We start from the raw sequence: 17420 nt of genomic DNA, 5'->3' as shown, positions 1-17420 counted from the left end.
TCACATCATTTGTGGTCTCTGCATTGTGTCTTGATGTGGAGAAGAATACCAGTGAGAATAGCCAGGCATGTAGCTGTTGGGAGGCATATTGACTCCCTTGGCAGAAGCTGAAACGTCCCAGACCGGAGGCAGAGCCGGAGAGCGAGGGGAGAGGGCGGCGGAGCCGGGCAGAGGGTCGCTCTCGTGGGGGTTGCTGCCCTGCTTCAGCAGCTTCTTGAATTTGGAGCGCTTGTTCTGAAACCAGATCTTCACCTGCAAACCAAAACGCAGCAGATATTAAGGCTGCCGTCAGCACCCAGGGCGCGGCAGGGGAGACCCCGGGGGCCGCGGGTTTGCTCTGGAGAAGGTCTCGGGAGCCCACGCCACTCGGGTGCCGGAGCTGGGGATGGGGAGAGGGGAAGGAGGGGTGGCTACTGCTGCTCTCGGGCTCTGGATGCAGCTGGAGAGAACAGGAGAGGCAGAGCGGAGCTGGAAAGCGGGAGGGACGCAGGTTTTAACCCGGAACGTTATTTTCCCTGGGCAGGCCAGGCTGATCGAGCTGAAGCAGAGTACGTGCTCTGAGCCCTCCTGCTTTAGCGCCTCAGTCAGAATTTTGGAGGTCACTCGACCATTTGGGCAAACTGTTGTCAAACACGGGCAATCATATGAGTTTGTGCCAGGAGACAGGAGCCAATGGACAAAGGGCATCTTACAAAGAAATCGCGTATCCGAAAACGTGCACGACCAAGCGGTCCTTGCTGATGTGACGAGGGAGGAGGCACAATGGAACCGGGATTGTGGCTTTATTTTAGAAGTTGTTTTTAAAGAAAGGAAAATTCCCTTTTCTCGGCGAGTAATTGGCTCTCAAGATTGCTTCGGGTCTCATCCTGCTCCTAATCCAGCAGAACTCCCCGAGGGGGGAGCCTGCACTCGATGAGGTGTGCAAGGATCAGGCCCACTCTGGCAGATCAGAGCTATTACAGAATTTATATATACCTAGGAGATATAGACACACATATTTCTTTAAATCAAACAAAGAAAACGACTCCTGCATGTGTATTGGACGTTGCAAACTTGCAGATGTAATGTTAGGGCATAAGCAGGGGTGCTCGTCTAGCTGCATGCTCAGGATCGGGCCCCTACATCTATATAGGCGTGCGAGAGAGAAAGTGAGACAGCAGCGGAGAGACAGCGTACATGCTAAGGATACTGAAATCCCATTTGTAAAACCGTCAGGTCTATTCCCATGATTAATGTTTGCCGAGTATTTTAAAATCGCTGGCTGGAAGCGACCAATATCAATGACAATGATAAAATCCTGAAGTTATTTGTTAAGCTCATAAATTCACATGATTACATTTTACCCGAATTGATCCCATCTATCCATGCACTTCTCCGCAAGCCCCAGCCTGGGAAGCCTGTAATGCCTCATGTGTCTTTCAAGCTTAAATTAGCAGAATGGCACAGCTACTCCAACCACACTTAACTATGGCTTAACCTGCTATAATTTTGTACACGGCTGTCTTTGATCTTCAGATCTATTATCACCTTTCCTACATTTTGCCCAAGGGTAACCACTGCATTTGCGTTAGTCATCCAGGGTGAATTAACTATTGATTTTACAGGTATTTCCTAACATGCTCCTGCTTCCTCTCTACCTATAGCTTGCTGCGAGGCAGCTTTGCTTTGCTCTTAGCTCTACCTCAGGCCCAGCGATTCCTTGCCTTTGTTTTCTCCTCCTTTTCACGGCCGGGCAATTGCATCTCGGTGCTGGAATTACCCGAAAATACAGGCAATTTTAAAATGTTGCGTGTGGCACCAGAAGGGAGCGTTTGCTCGCCGGGCGGCTGAGGGAAGGGCGCATTCAGCTCCTTCTGCGGCCAGACCGGTCTCTCTGTCGTGCACTAGATAAGTCCTGTCACATATAGATGGGGGACCGTGTGCGTTACCTTTTCTACCGTTCCCGTACAGAGGCCAAAACGTCTAGGGAGCATCGCGCTTTGCTTGGCCTTTATTGCTCGCGTAGGATTTCAGTGATTTGGGATTCCCAGTAATTACCTGTGTCTGGGTAAGTCCTAATGAAGCTGCCAGTTCAGCTCTCTCTGGAAGTGCCAGGTACTGAGTCTGCTGAAAGCGATGATTTAAAGCCTGGAGTTGTAGACTAGAGTAAATGGTTCGAGGCTTCCGAATCTTTTTCCCTTTTCCATTGAATCTGATTTCACCGTTTTCAATCACTGTGGTTTTTTGCTGATCTGCAAGCAAAACACCACAGCTGAAACATCACCCTCCTTAGCAATTTAGCGCGGGCATTTGGGGCTGCCACGGCTCCTAAAAACCCAGCAGCCTCCCCCGGCGCCGGTTCAACACCACCGCGTACACACAGGCTCCGGGTCTGTAGGGGCACACGGCGCGACGCACGCTGCTGCTTGGCAGCTACCGGGAGAAAAAAAAGAAAAAAAGAAAAAAAAAAAAAAGAAAGAAAGAAAAAAAAACCAGCAACAGTCCGGGCATAGTGGGCAGGCTGCCTTTCCCCCGGGAGGTGGGGGGGGGAATTATATTAAAAAAAATATTCAAATAAAGTGCAGCACTGGCTTCGTGAGGGGATGCCCGCTTCCAGGCCATCCAGGTTTTACCCAGCTAATTGACTTCGCGCCGCCGGTTTGGTGGTCAGTGAATCACCAGCCCGAGACTTTTAACAATGCTTTCCCCCCCCCCCCCGCCTCCCCCCCCCCCCCCCCCCCCGCGCCCCTCCGGATGGATACGTACAAATGAGCGGCTCCCTGCAAAAAAAAAAAAAAATACATAAATCAGGCGGCCCCCGAGCGGAATGCGACCCGCTCGCCTGGAAACTTTCACTCCTCAGGTGTTAGCAGGAATTTTGCCTAAAGCCGGTCCCGCCGTAACAAAGGAGCGCCGAGCGCAGCCCCCTGCCCGCCGGCCGCGGGGAGAGCGGGCAGGCGCCGGTGCCCAGCGCCGCGGTACCGCCGGCAGCAGCCGCCGGCGGGGGGGAGCGCGGCGGCCCCGCCGCCGGGTACCGGAGCGGTAGGCCCGCGGGAACACGCCGAGCAACCACGCACACGCACACCGCGCTTCTCTCCCCGCCGCCCCCAGCACCCCGGGACCGGCACCTCCGCCTCGGCGGGAGCGGGGGGCTCGGCGGGGGTGCTTGTGCGGACGCCCGGGGGTCTGGCCGGGGAGAGGCCCGGGGATGGAGGGGTGGCGGGGGGGGGAGCTGGCAGCGGGTTAGGGAAGCGGTGCCGGCTCACCTGCGTCGTCCGCCCGCGTCTGGCTGGCCGCGCTGCTGTTGTGGTAGGACTGGAGGTAAGGGCTGTGCTGCGAGTGGCTCACGTAGGGGTAGGCGGCCAGCGAGCGGTGGTTGTAGGAGCCGGCGCTGCCGGAGTAGGGCGAGCTGTGGTGGTGGTGCTGGTGGTGCGGGTGCGAGCCGGCGGCGGAGTGCAGGCAGTGCAGCGGGTAGTGGGCGCCGGCCATGGCCGGCGAGCTCTGCTGGGAGTGGGGCGGCGGCGGCGGCTGCGGCGGCGGCGGCTGCTGCTGCCCGAACTCCATGAAGGCGGATTTGGAGGAGTCTTGCGCGTCCAGCCCGTCAGCCATCGTAGTCATGGTCATCATCAAAGTTTGGGAGGGAGAGCGCGGCGCTCCCCGGCTCGCCCCCCGCGCTCTGCCTCCTCTCTGCCCAGCCACCGCCGCTCCCCTTACCCGCCGCGGCACCGCTGGAGAGGCGGCGGTGATTTAATTTAATTTCTTTTCTTTTTTTTTTTTTCCCCCCCCTCTCTCTCTCTCTCTCTCTTTTTTTTTTTTTCTTTTCCGCCTTTTTTTTTTTTTCCTTCCCCCCCCCCTCCTCTCCAAGGAGCCGTTGTGCGAGGGGCCTCGTTCACTGAGGGAGGGGAGGAAGGGGAGGGCGGTGTGCGGGGTGTGTGGAGGGGGAGGGCGGGCTACTCCCGGCGCTTTTTTGCGCCGCTCTTTTCCTTCATCCCCCCGGCGCGTGGGGTGGGTGTGTTTTTTTTTTTTTTTTTTTTAGTTTTTTTTTTTTTTCTCCTTTTTTTTTTTTTTTCGGGGGGAGGAAGAGGCCGGGCGTGGGGTGGTGGGAGGCGGGGGGGGGGGGGGGGGGTTTGGTTTAAGGTGGGAGCCGGGAAAGTTGGGGCTCCCGGCGCTTCGACTTGAAGGGCAGGGACGCGCACAAGTCGAATGGTTCGTCTCCGGAGGGCAGCGCCTCCCTCATTGGTCACTCAACCCCATGACGTCACCGCCCCGCCGCGCCGGCAGCGCGCGCGCGCTGCCCGCCTTTCCCCCTCCCCCCCCCTTTTCCCCACCCGCGCGCGGGGCGCGGAGCGCGCGCGCTCCGCGCCCCGCGCGCGGGTGGGGAAAAAGGGGAGAGCCTGCCCCCATCCCCCCCTTCCCCAAAATCACGCATCCCCCACTCACACGACCCCCTCCATACACCGCCCCCCACCCCTCCTTGCGCGGTATTTTCGCTGCGGCGAAGCGACGCGCAGCGCATTTTTATTTTCTTTTTCTTTCTTCTTTTTTTTTTTTTTTTTTTTTCCTTTTCCCCCCGCTGAAAGCAGCAGCAGCGGCGGCGGCGGCAGCTCCCGTAAATGGCTTTCAAATATATGCAAATGGCTAGGTGCGGTTGGCGGTTTTGGCAAAAGCTTGATTAGGGTATCAACGACCCAAGGAAAAAAAAAAAAAAAAAAAAAGAAAAAAAAGAAAAAAAAAAAAAGTGCCTGCGCCCTAAATTTGTCTTTAGATTACAATTCCAGTTGATTTTATTTTATTGTCAACATTGTTAATGATAAAAATAGAGTCGTTTTACAGTTATTTTTACTTTCTGGAAGGAGGCAATTAGACTTCTAATCAGGAATACACAAAAATCTCCCATGATTAACTGCAGTACTTTGTTCAAATTGCTGCTATAAAATTCAGAACAATTTGCCTGTAATGATTATGGACTGGGTTTATTTTGGGAGGTGGAATAAAAGTGGATATAGCATAAATTATCCTCTAATTATACACCAGTGTCGCCTCAATTATCCTCTTATCAAAATGGTTGTCTAACTGCCGCATTTAGTTTCAATTCTCTCCTTTTTTCTATAAAAAGAACTTCATACCTTGTTATTATTAATCCATTTATTATTTGCAAGGGGATTTATATCCGAACATCCAGGTGGTATTACCACTTCTCTTTCAAAGATGGACTGGGGAAAGACATTAAGTTTGATCCGGCACGGCGGAGGATCTCTCTCTCTCCCCTCTCCTCTCTCTCCCCTCTCTCTCTCTCTCACTCCCTCTCCCTTTTTTTTTCCCCCCTTTCCCTCGCTTAAATCTCCTCGCGTCCAGCTAAGCATGAACTCCAGAGACAGACCCCACCGGAGAGGACTGAGGTAGGAAGGACCCGGCGGAACTCGCTAAGCCTAGAGAAATCCGAAAGTTGCTCTAGACGGGGAAACGGGCTGGAGGCTCCGGGCTTTGAAAACCAACACCGGCACCGGCAGCCGCCGCTTGCAAAACCCCGCACAGCCCAGAGACACCCCCAGACCGAGCACAGGTCCCGACACTGCCTCTCACAGCGACATTGCCTGAGGATTGGTTTCTAGATTTTGCAGATTTATTTTTTTTTTTCCCCCCCTTAACGCGTCGCTTTTGGAAATATTTACAGGGGTTTTATTTTTCACTCGGGGAATTCCCCCCCCCCCCCCTCCTTTTCCTTGTCTTCATTTATTTTGGGGTTTTGCTTCTCCACAGCCCGGTCATTAGCTCTGGGAAGCCCGGGGGATGCGAGCCCCCTGTTTGCATACCGCACATCCCGGGGGGGCCGGGGGGGATGCGGAGCGATGCTCGGTCGGTGGCAGGGCATAACCCACAGGCTCCCGGCGCTTACAGTTCAGCTGGTTTATTTTAGGGGGGGTGGGTGGGGGGTGTCTTTTTTCCTGGCGGCTGGGATGTTTTATGCCCCCTTACCCACCCTCTCATCGTTGTTTCACTTCTTGAGCCCTCGGAGCCGGTTCAGTAACTCTGAATGCAGTTGTAAGTGTCTTGCCTTGTTCTCCTGCTTTAACAAGAGTTCCACTTTAACACGCGAAAGGGTAACCCGATCCAGGCGTTTACAAATCCACAATGAATAAAAATATAGAGAAAGGGGAAGAGAAGGGGAAGAATTCCTACGGGGAGTCTTTACTCATAGGTGTAGGTAACGTGCTCAACAGGAACAGGTACATTTGGCAGTCTTATTGCTGTCTACCCTCCAGCTCGGTGTTAACATCATGAAGGCGTTTTTTCGCAGGTGCACATACTAGCATTTTCTCCAGCAGCAAGAGCGTGCATAACAAAAGGTGTCAGAAAACGGGCTGGGGAGCGTTTGCAACACGTTGCTTTCTTATTTCGAAATAATTCCTGCCGCAGAAAGGATGCCGACCCGGGAATGGGGGGAAAGTTGGGCAGGAGAGGAGAGCGGTTTGAAATAATACCTAGATGCCGCCTTAGAGAAGGGGTTCAGGCGTCGGAGTCAGGCGACGCGAAACAAAAAGCAGTAGGAGAAAAGGCAGGGAGGGTCTGCAGGAGCTGCTCCCTTCCATAGGCAGCGACCGGAGCTACCTGCGCACCCCTGGCCCGGCCCAGCGGGCGGAGGGGCTGCGCCGGGCGGGCAGCGGCTCCGGCCCCGGCCCCGGGCGCGGGGGGCGGCGTGGCCTCGGGGGGCGCCGGCGGGAGGGAAGCGCCGGGCAGCCGGCGCTGCTCGTCCCCGCCGTGCTCAGGCATCCTCGCCTGCCGTCAGGACGGTTCGCTCCATCCAGCCCCACACCGATAATCTTCCCCAATTTAATTAGGCAAATCTCTCGGTATGGAGCTGCCGGTGATTGGTCGATGCTAATGACTCGGCTGCAGAGAGTCACGCTGCTTGTCAATATTTATTGTTTTCTTTTCTGTTTCTTCCCCCTCCCCCCCGCATCCCCCTTTTCCCCGTGGCCGGATCCGCGCCCGCGGGGAGGGGGAGAGCGGCGGGGCCGGGGCACGGCGGGTGGCGGGGACGGGGGGCTCGGCACGGCTCGGCACGGCACGGCACGGCATGGCACGGCTCGGCTCGGCTCGGCACGGCGCAGCTCCGCTGCCTGCCCGACGGAGATGCCCCACGCCCCGTTGCCCCGCAGCCCTGCCCCTCTCCCGTTACCCGCACCGGGGGCCGGAGGGCAAAGGGGGTCGGGGGGGCAATAGGGCCCCGAGCCGTGCCCCGGTAGGGGCGGCAGCTGCAGGGACATTTCTTCTCCGAGGGGCAGGCAGGCCCCGGGCCCGCGCTCTGATGGGGGGTGCCGGGGCGGCCGGGAGATCCCTGCCCGCCGGGACCCCGCATTGCCGGGCACCGGCCCTCCCTGCTCCGGCTTCCGCGCAGCCGAGCTCCGTTACCAGCCTCCTGCTGAGGAAATTAATCCTGAATCGATAGCTCTGGGCGTCCCGGAGCAGTGGGGTGCTCATTTGCAGGGTGGGTGACTCATGAAAACAGGAGGGGGGGGGCTGGACACCTCGCACCTCCTAGTCCCCTCGCACTGAGGTGGCTCCCAAAGCGAGCAGGCAGCAGCCACGAGTGGGGCGCGGAGCTGCGGGGGCGGGAGCCCACGGCGGGAGCTGCCTGGCCTCCACCGAGCTCCCCGGGAGCTGCGTGGGGCCGGGCGGGCCGGCAGCCGGGCCGGCTGGGGCAAGGTGCGGGTTAGGGGCCGGCTGGGGACTGCCCTGGGGGCAGGAGCCCCCGCACCGCCGCCCGGGTGTCCCTCCCCGGGGAAAAGCAGCAGGAGATCATCGCCGGCGCCGCCCTCGCCTGGCTTCTCCGCTCCCTCCGCGGCCAAAGCCGAGCTCCCGGAGAGGGGGGCTGCAGCCCTGGCCGAGGGCGATAGGGGTGCGCCCTGCGCTTTGCTCCGCGCCCCGCCCGCGCATCCCCCGCCGGGCCTCTCCTCCCCTCACCCCCCGGGATGCGCTCCGCAATCACCCCCGCTCGCCTGGAGGGCAGGGAGGCCTTTGCACCCGGAGCAAGATTAGGGCCGGGCCCTCTCCCCCTCCCCAGGCTGGCCGAGAGCCGCGGGGGCAGCGCGGCCTTCTCCCCCCGCCCGGTGCCCCGGTGCTGCCCCGCTCCGCCGCCGCGGTGAGGGGCGGAGAGCGCGGCACGGCGCACCGGGCTGCCTGTGCCCCAGGGCTGGGTGACTTCGTGCGACCGGTCCTCCGTGCCACCTTAAACCGCCCCGCTTTAATGGTGTTTGCGGGTAGTACTTTCAGAAGACCGAAGCGTGCGTGCGTGGTTTAAAGTCACATTTGTGAGTCGAAAGATGTCACACAACAGACACAACAGTTAGAAGGAGCTGACGAACAACAGGAAACGGGGTTCTATTTTTAGGGTATAATAGGAAGTTAATATAAGCGGCCAGAGGCTTCCTATATGCCTCCGAGCACCTTCTGTTCCATTCATTCATTCATTCATTCATGCGTTCAACAATAACAACAGGGGAAAACAAACATTCCCGTTCCGTTTCTCATCCCCTCCTTCCCGGGAAGTCCTGCTCTGGTGTTTGCCCGGGTGGGCTCTGCGAGCGGAGTCCCTCTTTCGGGTTGTTTAGCTTGTTTGTTGGGTTGTTGTTGTTGTTTGGGGGTGTGTGTGATGGCTGATGGCGAGGCTCCCCCAGGATGCTCTAGTTGGGGGGGTTCCTGCCCCCAGCAGTGCGCAGGGGCTGAGGACTGCTCTCTGGGAGCATAGATCCCCCCTCCCCAATTCACACCAGAGTCCAGGAGAGTGTTTTCTCTCCCACCCGACCAGGGTGGCTGGGAAAGTCCGAGAGAAGCTTATTTCAGGGATGATGTTAGTGCGTGTGGTTGGGGGTTTTTTTTGGGTTTGTTTGTTTTTTTTTTTTTTCCTGCGGGAAGCCCATGTACATGCATGAAGCGGATCTTGCAATAGGATTCTTAAAAGGAGCGGAGAAATACTGGGGGGGTGTGTGGGGTGTGTGTTAGTGCCTGAGCCCGGTTTTTTAGCGACAGAACGGAATGCACAAAGCAATCAAAAGGCGCTCGGGAGAGAGTGGGGGTCTCCTGCAGAGTGGTGGGGGGAAAAATCTCGAGAGAAGTGGAAAACCGGAGAATATTCCCGCTGGCAGCGATCCGCTCCAGATGCATTTTTGCGGACAGGCTCCCTCCGCAGAGGCACGGGACTCTCCCCGGCTGGAGCGCGGCTTCGGCGGTCGCCAAACTTGCCCCCACCCCCGTCCCGCGCGGCCGTGGCGCTCCGCGGGTGTCCGCGGCCGCACGACGCGGGTGTGCAGGGCGGCTGCCCGGCTCGGCTCGGCTCGGCTCGGCTCGGCTCGGCTCGGCTCGGCTCGGCAGGGCAGCCGCCCTCCTGCCCTGGCAGCGCGGCTCTGCCCGCGTTATTTACAGCTCCCAGAGAGGCTACAACAAAATATTTCGCCTTGCATCTGCCGATGGCAATTTTTCCCCCTGTTTCTCAAGCCTGTTTAGCCCGAAACACATGGCCTCCTTTCTTTCTGCCAGCATGTCATATTGCCATGGTCTTAATAGCAGCTGAGTGGTGAGCAAAGGCTCCCGCAAAAGGAGGTCACCTCCTCAAGCTGGAAGCGAGCTATTTTAAGGAGAGACTGGGGAATTTGAGCGCTGCCAGTGCGAGAGCAAGAGCGGAGCGGAGGCTCCTCTGGATTTCAACCCACTAACATTATAACAGACAGGCAGGCGTCAATGGCTTTCCATACCGCGAGTGTGAAGGAAGTGGCAGGGAGGCGGGGGGGGGGGGGGGGTAAACCCCAGCCCAGCCTCGCAGATGGATCACACACGCCGCTCTCTATGTTGTAGCGTGGGTCAAAATAATCGGAGTCAGAAGGGGGAAGATCCAGAGGGAACCAGCCACTGTCTCTTGTACAGATTTGTAGCGAAGCCTTCGCTGTAATTAAAACCTTACAGCCAGATTCATTCAATGTGTGGCTCTGCAGAGGGCCGGGGGTTGGGGCTTTTTGTTTGGTTAATGTTTTGTCGTGTTGTTGTCGTCGGTTGTTTTCCCTGATGGGGGGTGTGCGGATGCGGGGGGGCGGGGAGGGCGGGGGCTGGATATCTGCTTTAAAATGGAATTAGGCTTCAGGCGAGCGGCTGCCCGGCGGGGGGCCGGGACCCCCGCGGAGGGCCTGGCCGCCCGCCTCTGCCCGCACCTGGCCAGGTGTGCACCCACACCGCCTTCACCGAAACCCTGCGGACGGGTCTCCCCCGCTCTGCCCACACGGCGAGCCTGGCCCCGGCGCCCGGCGTGCGGGATCCCCGCAAAGAGTCTGAGCGGGTGGGTTTGCCTCCTTCGCACCTCCGCGGGGAGCCTCTACGTGGGAGCGGCGTGGGGGGACCTTCCCCTCCGTGGGTCAGGGGGAGCCTCCCCGAAGGCAGCGTGGGGAGGTTTGCAGACCTCCGCCTGTGAGGCTTTTACTTGGCAGGCGTCCCCGCCCGCTCGGGTGCTGCTGAAACGGAGATGTTGGTTTTAGCGGGGACTTTTGTTGTTTTGTTTTCTTTTCAAATGAAAGAAAAAACAACAACAATTAAGCCCTCCCCCCCCCTTCTTCTGGCAGAAGAAGAAGACTCCATCCAATTAAAAACAAAACAAAAAAACAAAAAACAAAACCCCCAAAAACCCCAAACCACCGCTCTTAAGTGCCCATCCTGGAAGGGCTCAGAGGCGAGTGGAAACTCGAGGCACTTCTAAGCCAGCCGAGAGGCTGCAATTTCCCCTGCGGTAGCGGCCGGTTTCTGCCCCAGCCAAGCGCCGCGCCGAGCCCTCCCCAGCCCAGCCGCGGCGGGTCCCGCGGCTCCCCGCCTCCCCACGGCCACTCGGGTCCCGTCCCGGTGACACCCGCCGGGACCGTGTCACCCCGGCTGCGCTCGGCAAGCCTCGGGTTGCGGCGAGCGAAAGCAGAGGCTTTAATTGCGGCAAACGAGCGCGATGTCCTCTCTCTTCGGTCTGTTTCGCCTTCGTTTATTTTTAGTGCGCTCCAAATGCCTACACATTTCCCTTGTTGAGATCAGTGCAATTATTTACTCTACCTTTAGGGATGCATTTACCCAAGCATTGAATGGAAATGTAGTAAACACTGCGCAAAGTCAACGCAGTTATTGAGGTTTATTTAATAGGAAAAGAAGTAAATATCTCGGTTTTACTTGTTTCTGCAGGCAGCCTCGTTATCTAGGGTAGATTGCAAGGAGAGTTCTTCACTCGTTCCCGTGTAATGAGATTGCTTTATATGTTTATCTCGTATCTGTATCTAGCTACAGCCTCTTTTGTCAGGGTCTCAACGGACTATAAAAACAAATCTAAAAGTTAATTTAGAAGGGTAATCCGGAGGGATCCGTTATCTGATCTCTCTATAGAAACTCGGCTAGGCGAGGTCCCGTATCTCAGGGCGCAAAAAGAACCAGAGAAACAGAGCATCGCCTCCAGCGACGTGAATTCCGCCTGCATCCACTGTCCGGAGCGGGAAAACTCTTGGCACCGAGGGCGATTTCACTGGCGGAGTGAAACCGCTTTGCCCGATTGACTGCTCCCAGCCTCACCACGACGCTGTCCTCCACCTCCACCCCGCCAAGGAGTATTTTTATTTTTCGCGAGTGGAGATCGCCACCTTTCTCCACCTGCTTGCCCTGACCCCGCTCCCCCCCCCCCCCCCGCCCCCCCAGAGTATCCTTCGCACGGAATAGGTGCAGGAGGAAGGGACGGGGTGGGGGAGGCGGTTAAGAGCACATTAAAGATCTGCAGCGTGAGGCGCGGGAGGTATCCCGGGGTTCTGACAGCTGGATCTGGAACAAATCTGATCTGGATTAACTTGCCTGTTTTGTGAATTGTCTGAATTTGAGCAAGCAGCCTTCACCCACTCCGCTTCTGGCAGGTTTTGTTACACGTGCCTCTATAAATATATTATCCCAACCCTCTTTCCTCGTTGGAGCTCTCTGTTCAGCAAAACAGAAACCAGAACGGGGAGAAGCGATTTTCTTTTTTAAATGAAGACATTTATAAGTAACCTAATTTCGTATCGTGGAAGTAAATTTCATGCTAGGATATATTTTGCACAACATGTAATCTTTTAGAGCCGGAAGACGTTTAATTAAAGCCATATTCGGAGAAGTACAGCTTAAAAGCAGTCATACGACCACATACCTCATTCATATTCAGGATCCGTCCGCGAATTCATATTGTTTTAATGTGGGACATCGCCTTTACGGCACAACTCTGCGAGGCCTGGGCAGCATGAGAGATAACACAAAGGAGAGCAGAGGAGGAAGAGCACGGGGTGCTTTACCAGGCGGAGAGGTGTCCCTTTAACCTAAGGACCACCGCTTTCCGCTTCCCAGCTTCCGACTTGCCCTCGGAGGAACTCCCAGCAATGCACATGCCGTAGCTGGGGGCTGGGGGGAGAGGGAAGAGCCCCCCGAGGATGGGCCGGGGTTAAGCACGAAACACGTGCGTGGGGCAAAGGTTTGATCACGTCCTTTGCGATCCCCCGCCCCAGGAGAAGGTCGGGGTCCCCGGCAGCCCCATTGCCAGCACTTCGGGCCGCTCTGGGGGCGGGCACGCAGACCCCGCACGCCCCATGGCTGAGGGGGGATCTCTGGGGAAAGAGGGGCCGGCCCCCCGCCGGCCCCTTCACGGGCGCCCGTGAGCTTTTGATCGCACCCGTGCCGTTCGGACGGCAAACGCGCTTTCTCTTCAAGTTTTTGCCCCATCTCCTGCTCGACTGTTCCATTATTCCAACGAAGACCAGGGACCCCCGAGGAAACGGGGGTGCGGGAAGGGAACAGCCCAGCCCCGAGGTGAGCGCGGAGCTCCCGCCCGCTCCCGGTCCCTCCCGGCTCCGCCGGCGGGGCACTCGCCCTTTCCTTGAAATATCTGGTAAAAACTGCCCCGAATTCGCTGCGACTCGGATCGCCCCCCCCCCCCCCGCTCCCCGCACTAATTCTCTCTATGGCAACTTTTGTCCAAGCGGCTGCTGGCTCCCTCCAGCCTTTCCCCCGCCGCCCCCGGGCCGCCGGTGCGAGAGGCTGGGTTTGGGGGAGCCGGGGGACTTGTGCGCTCCGGGGTCCTGTCAGCAAGCTCTTTGATTTCCTTCTGCTCGAAAGGGGTGGCAGAAGACTTCCCAAGGCGCGGGGAAAAGCGAAGAGAAATGAAGGGAAAACAAATTCCCCCTCGCCCCCTACCAAATAATCCTCCCCCCCCCCCTCCAGCCCGGGGCAAAGGAAACCCGCGGCACAAGCAGCCCCCGCCTCGCCCGCCCTGCCCCGCCTTGGGGCTGCTTCGGTTCAGGGGGGATAAAATTCAGCGGCCAAATCGAGTCAGAAAGGTTCTGGTTAGTTTCCTTGTCGTGGTAATTAAAAGTATTAATTGGTTGTGTCGACAGCTTAAAAAGACAGGTGTTGCTAAAAAAGCCTCATTAATCTTCCAGTCATTACTGAGCGGCGGTGGGAACCGGGCTGGGAGAAGGAGCCGATTGTTTACAAGGGTCTTTCAAGGTTTAAGAATGGAGATTATAATAATACCAGTACTAATCGGACGACTTTCTCCATTCCTTTGAAAAATGAAAATAAATCAAATGGTCTGCCTGCAGCCCTCAGCTAGAGCGGGGCAAGAAGCCTTTCATGGCCTTCACCGCCTTTAAAATAAACTTTAAAGGGTTCGCCTAATTTTATATGCATATATACGGATTAAAAAAAATGAGGTAAATGATTCACGCTTTGTGTCTTCGGATTTTTTTTTTTTTTTTTTTCGTCAGGTGGCCTGTGGCCCCTGGATAAAATAAGTTCTAGAGAAGTTTTCGGGACGCTGAGCTAAACTTCAAAGGTTGTCCCTAAGCCGGGTGGGGAGGGGTTGCGCTGCCTCCTCCGCCGTGCAAGCCGGGGGCCGGTGCTACCGTAGCCCATGTGTGCGAGCATGAGGAAAGGAGGGAAAACGGGCCCTGGGCATGGGACCCGACCCCGGCTTTTGAAGCGGGTGATCCGTGCTTGCTTGTTTGTTTCTGGAGGGCTGCTCGGCCGTGCCCGGCCAGCGGACGGCCGCGAGTGCCCGAGCAAGCTTCCCCGAGGGGAGCAGCGCTGCGGCGGCCGGAGCGGCGCGCCCGCGTCCCTGCGCGCACGGCGAGGGCACGGGCGGCCGCAGGGGAGGCCCCCGCCGGCGGCCCCGGGGAGCCCACAGCCGCCCTCTGAAGGCGGCGCCCAGGGCTCCGGCCGGACCCCCCCCGCCCATCTCCCCGGGAGGGGAACCCCGCCCCACCGCTGCCAGCAGGCGCCTCGGGGCCGGGTCCCCTCCCCTGGCTCCGGGCCGCGGGCCGCGACTCCTCCGACAGCCTCCCCGGGGCGGCCCGGCCTCCTCCCGCGCCCGCTTCCCGCAGCGCGGGTTGGCTCGGCGGGGGCCCGGCGGCCTCTCCTCACCGCCGTTACCGCCGTTACCGCCGCACGCGCGGCACGTGACCGCGGCGCGGGGCATGCGCGCGGCGGCGGGCCTCAACGGCCCTAACGGCCGGGCGCGAGGGGCTGACGCGGCGGGCGAAGTGGTGGTGGTGGGGGGGGGGGGGGGGGTGGAAGAGCCGGGGCCGTCCCCGCCGCCGCCCCTGCCCGTCCGGGGGGCGCGGCGCTTCCCGGCCCCCGCGCCCCGGGGCCGCCCGCCGGGCCCCGGCCTGCGGCCCGCCCGCCGAGGCGTTACGTCTCCACGCGAGGAAAAGCCCCGAAAGGGTGAAGCACGCTGTGAAGCCACCCCGCCCCACGCGTTATTTTTAGCCCTCCCGGTCGGGCTGTCCCCGTCCGCCAACCGGCGCAGGTGCCGGGCCGGGGCGGCCGGCGGCGGCCCTCGCTCCTTCCCTCCCTCCCTCCCCTCCCCTCCCCTCCCCTCCCGGCGCGGCGGTGAGCGGGAGGGGGCCGGTGCCGCCGGCCCGGCGCTCGGGCGGTGGCGAGCTCTGCCGCCCCCCGCCTCGCCCGGCCTGTGACACCCCGCCGTGTGTCCGTGCCTTGCTGCCTTGCTCCCCGGACGGGGCGGGCGGGGGACTCTCGCCACGGCTCCCTACCGCCTAATCCCCCCCCTCGCTAAAATAACCTCTGAGCGTCGAAGGGCCGCTCGGACGGGCTGTTCCCGCAGCTTTATTTATTACCCAGGCTCCTTCCCCAGCCGCAGAGCAGCAGCTCCCCGGCGCCAGCGCCCAGTCTGAATGCACCAGCGCCGGGTTTGCCGGGGCGGGGGGGGGGGGTGTGGGTGCTGCGGGGGCGAGGGGCGGGAGCCCAGCGGCGGTGCCGGCACCGGGAGGGCCCCCCGACCCCAGCGAAGCGCCCCGTTCCCGGAGCTGCCTTCCCTGCCGGGCTCGTCCCGGGGCTCAGCCCCCTGCGGAACCGCAGAGACGGCAGCCGCACAGCCTCTGCCTACTGCCTATCGGTAATGACTCCCCCCGCCCTTGCTCTAAAACAACAAAACACAGACTTACCTGAAGTGTTTTTTTATTTTCACAACAAGGGATATTCCCCGCGTTACACACATACACACAACGCACGCACGCACACACACACACACACACACGCACACATTAACCAATAGACAAGCAAGATACGAGGGTTTGATGCTCTGCTGTGACATGAATAATTGTTGCATCGTGTAACTTCCTACATCTTGGTTTTAATTTGCAGTGAACCAAACAAAGATATTTGCAATTTTTAAATAAGCAGTCTATGTAATAAATGGGAACATTGTGCATGAATGCTGTTTCTTCCCCTTTTCTTTAGAAGACATTATTAGCTCTGACAGCATGCAGCTCAGGTTTGGAGGAGAGGATTTTGTAAAGGGATGACAGACAGGAAGGGCAGCAATCATGGGCTTCTTGGGCTAAAGCTTTTTTTCTTTTTTATCAGAATGTTCTGTTCGATGCCATTTATCCTTGATGATAGAAAATTGCTCTGTTGCCAGGACGCTGCTGCTGAAATAGAGGGCAGGAGCCACATTTCCATTTTGCAGCTTGAAAGCTATTCAAATGAATTTGCAGAAAGGGGGAAAAAATCTAGAGATAAACAAATGAGAATAAATCGAGTTCCCCTTTCCTCTCCTTTCTTTCTCTCCTTTTCTTCCTTTCTCTTTTTTTGGGGGTGTGTGCCTGCGAGGGAACTGTTCATTTTCTACATCAGGATTTTGGTTCACCCGTGTTTGCAGTAGCTGGGAAGCGCTCTAAATCAGGGAACGCTTATTTTGCCGCTGTTCCAGCCACTGAACATACAAACATATTAGAGAAATCTCCGCGTGTGTGCAGATAGGCAGCCACCTGCGATTTCCTCACGCGTGTGCGTGTGCAGAGGCAGAGCCCGCGATGCCGTGCTGCCGGCCCCTCCGCCTGCGGGGCGGGGGGGCTGCAAGGGCACCCACCCTCGCCTTTTCGGCCAAGCGCGACTTCTCCCCACGTTTTACGTGTTGATTCCGGTGAAATACCTCGTCCTTTCGGAACATTTAAGACCTGAAACGCTTAAGCCGTAGGACTGTCCTTCCAGCCTAGCTAACAGAGTGGGAAATCTTCATTTTTCCCTCCCAGTCCATTTAGATATTTCCGGCGTCCCAAGGAGGAGTAATAACGCATCTGGCTATAATCCAGCACGTAGCCCAAGGGCTAATTTTTAATCATTATTTTTAAATTAAGCATTGAATAAAACAAAGCCAGAAACATTATTTATAAATCGGAATGAATATAATGACAAGTAATTATGCTCTTCCTTCGCTGGTGATTCAAGGCTCGGCTCAGCTCCTCGGTTCAAACCCAAATAAATGAAACGTGTGAAGCCTGTTAAACACTCCCATTTCATTTACTCGCTCCGTCTGCAGGCTGCTGCCGTGTCAGGCTGGAAACGTTGGACGTACCTCGAGTGGGGCTGTGAAAACTCTCCAGAGGTCTGAGAGCCCGGTTACCACAAAATAACTTCAGATGAATTCTAACTTCACTTCTCCGAGCAAAAGCCGGTGCCAGCGAGTCACGGGGTTCAGAGGATTCTGCAGCGTCCTCTTAAAGATAGGATTTTAAGCGGCCGTAGTATATTTGATGACGTTCTAAATTTGATCAGCTTGGGGTTTTTTTCACTGTGTCATTTCAACCGAGTTCTACCTCCTGTTAATCTATAATTAGCACGTTGGCTTCAAGCATGATGAGTTTCAAAGCGGCACCTTGGTTAGACGTGGGCTCCCTTCCGCAAGGAGGAAAATTCGGGAGGCGGAAAAGAAACAGGACAGAGAAAGAAAAAGGAGGATTGATTTATTGGCCGTGGCCAACAGCTTTTCCATAAGTGCCCCAGCAGCCAGGCATGCGACTTTACTATTGATTTTTAAATCTCTCCTCAGCCGAAAAGATCAGCGCGCGGATAATGATGAAGTCCAAGCAGGGCTGCCAGCAGCTCGGGCTAAA

General features: G+C 57.6%; 1 protein-coding gene across 2 annotated transcripts; it reads right to left on the bottom strand.

Moving 5' to 3' along the window:
* Positions 1 to 3606, bottom strand: DLX6 (distal-less homeobox 6). Of its 2 annotated transcripts, XM_075706010.1 has the most exons (4): positions 3246 to 3606; positions 3102 to 3107; positions 2038 to 2231; positions 1 to 252 (listed from the first exon to the last, which is right to left on the bottom strand). In XM_075706010.1, exons 1-4 carry the CDS (start codon positions 3604 to 3606, stop codon positions 1 to 3), a joined length of 813 nt encoding a protein of 270 aa, XP_075562125.1. The 2 variants fall into 2 exon arrangements, with proteins under 2 accessions (XP_075562125.1, XP_075562126.1); XM_075706011.1 differs by lacking the exon at positions 3102 to 3107.
* Between the last annotated feature and the right edge of the window lie 13814 nt (positions 3607 to 17420).

Source organism: Pelecanus crispus, chromosome 2, assembly GCF_030463565.1.
Source record: "Pelecanus crispus isolate bPelCri1 chromosome 2, bPelCri1.pri, whole genome shotgun sequence".
Taxonomy (NCBI): Eukaryota; Metazoa; Chordata; class Aves; order Pelecaniformes; family Pelecanidae; genus Pelecanus; species Pelecanus crispus.
The sequence above is the reverse complement of the archived record's forward strand: the minus strand, read 5'-3'. Positions and strand labels throughout refer to the sequence as shown.

Excerpts from the sequence above, each read along its gene's own strand:
- DLX6 (XM_075706010.1), bottom strand. The coding sequence starts at position 3,606 with ATGATGACCATGACTACGATGGCTGACGGGCTGGACGCGCAAGACTCC. Across the intron at positions 253-2,037 it reads TAGGACTTACCCAGACACAG|GTGAAGATCTGGTTTCAGAA; the intron begins GTAATTACTGGG and ends TTTGGTTTGCAG.